Below are 1,536 nucleotides of genomic sequence, written 5' to 3'. Positions count from 1 at the left end.
ATTGATTACGTATATAGTGTAATTGATTATGTAGATATTATCTAGCCATATTTAGCTAGTTTAGCATCATACGGTAGTTTGTATAAATAGATAATGAAAGCAATGATAAAGCTCACGGATTCACCTTCCTTTATGGTATCACGAGCAAACGGTTTCGCTCCTCTACCACGACCGTGACCTACCTCCTTCTTCCCCTCTTCTTCTTCTTCAAGCAAACGCCCACCACACCTTGGCAGCCATGTCTTCCAACTTGCATCCTGCCCTAGCCGTGAACAACATACGGAATTTCATCCCCATCATCTCGGATTTGGAAAACTCTCAATATCTCTCGTGGGCGGAGCTATTCAAGATTCATGCTACGGCATATGAGGTCATGGATCATATCATTACCCCACCGGTGTACGAATCTTCCACCCCTCCTGCTACCGTCGAGAAAGCACTATGGGCACGTCTCCATGCCATAGTTCTCCAGTGGGTTTATGGAACCATATCAAATGATCTTCTTCACACAATTCTCGAACCTGGTTCCACCGCGAAGCAAGAATGGGAACGACTTGAAAACATCTTTCAGGACAACAAAAGCTCTCATGTCGTTGCCCTTGAGAGTCAATTCTCTCACGTTGAGTTAAGTAATTTTCCTAATGTTACTTCTTACTGTCAACGTCTTAAAATGCTTGCAGATCAACTTAAGAATGTTGATGCTCCTGTCACTGATCAACGGCTTGTGCTTCAAATGGTTGCTGGCCTTACAGAAGATTATGCTCACATGGGGGCGATAATCAAGCACTCCAAGCCACTTCCCGACTTCACAGAGGCTCGTTCCATGCTAGTCTTGGAGGAAGACGGTAAGGAACCAAGGCCTCCAAACACTACTGCCCTCAATGCCTCGAGTAACGGTGGCGATGATGATGACCGTCCACCCTCCAATATTTCTATCTCTCATGGCCATTCTTCTCATGGGCCCCGTAACAATCACAACAAAGGAAAAGGTCGTGGGGGAAGAGGCAAGCATCATGGTAACGGCGGTGGTGGCAAGGGCCGCGGTGGCGGTGGCGGCTCTGGCAGGGGAAACGACGGTGGTGGCAAGGGTACTGGCGGTGGTAGTTGGCCATCTCACCCTTCGTGGCATCAGCCCATGTATGGGTCTTGGGGTCCTCCTCAATGGACACCCCCTCCATGTCCTTACCCAACCAACAATTGGGCCAGACCACCTGTACCATCATCTAGAGGCCCAAACCATAATTCAGGAGGTATACTTGGGCCTCATCCTCAACAGCAGCAAGTTTATGCTGCATGGCCCAACAGTTGATACGGCGGTGCTCCAACGGATATTGAAGCGGCTATGCACACCATGTCACTTAATGTTCCGGATGAAAATTGGTATATGGACACGGGTGCTACCTCCCACATGACATCGAACCAAGGTACTCTTTCGTCTTATTTCAATTTGAGCAAAAATCATTATATCACTGTTGGTAACGGTCACAAAATTCCGATTACAGGTTGTGGTCATCTCTCTTTTTCTCCATCATGTCC

General features: G+C 47.6%; 1 protein-coding gene across 1 annotated transcript; it reads left to right on the top strand.

Moving 5' to 3' along the window:
- Positions 1-238: 238 nt before the first annotated feature.
- On the top strand, positions 239-1,309 carry LOC110800716 (uncharacterized). Its single transcript, XM_022006030.2, has one exon. It carries the CDS (start codon positions 239-241, stop codon positions 1,307-1,309), a length of 1,071 nt encoding a protein of 356 aa, XP_021861722.2.
- Positions 1,310-1,536: the final 227 nt, after the last annotated feature.

Source organism: Spinacia oleracea, chromosome 3 (assembly GCF_020520425.1).
Source record: "Spinacia oleracea cultivar Varoflay chromosome 3, BTI_SOV_V1, whole genome shotgun sequence".
Taxonomy (NCBI): domain Eukaryota; kingdom Viridiplantae; phylum Streptophyta; class Magnoliopsida; order Caryophyllales; family Amaranthaceae; genus Spinacia; species Spinacia oleracea.
This window is presented reverse-complemented; position numbering and strand designations above follow the sequence as displayed.

Excerpts from the sequence above, each read along its gene's own strand:
- LOC110800716 (XM_022006030.2), top strand. The coding sequence starts at position 239 with ATGTCTTCCAACTTGCATCCTGCCCTAGCCGTGAACAACATACGGAAT.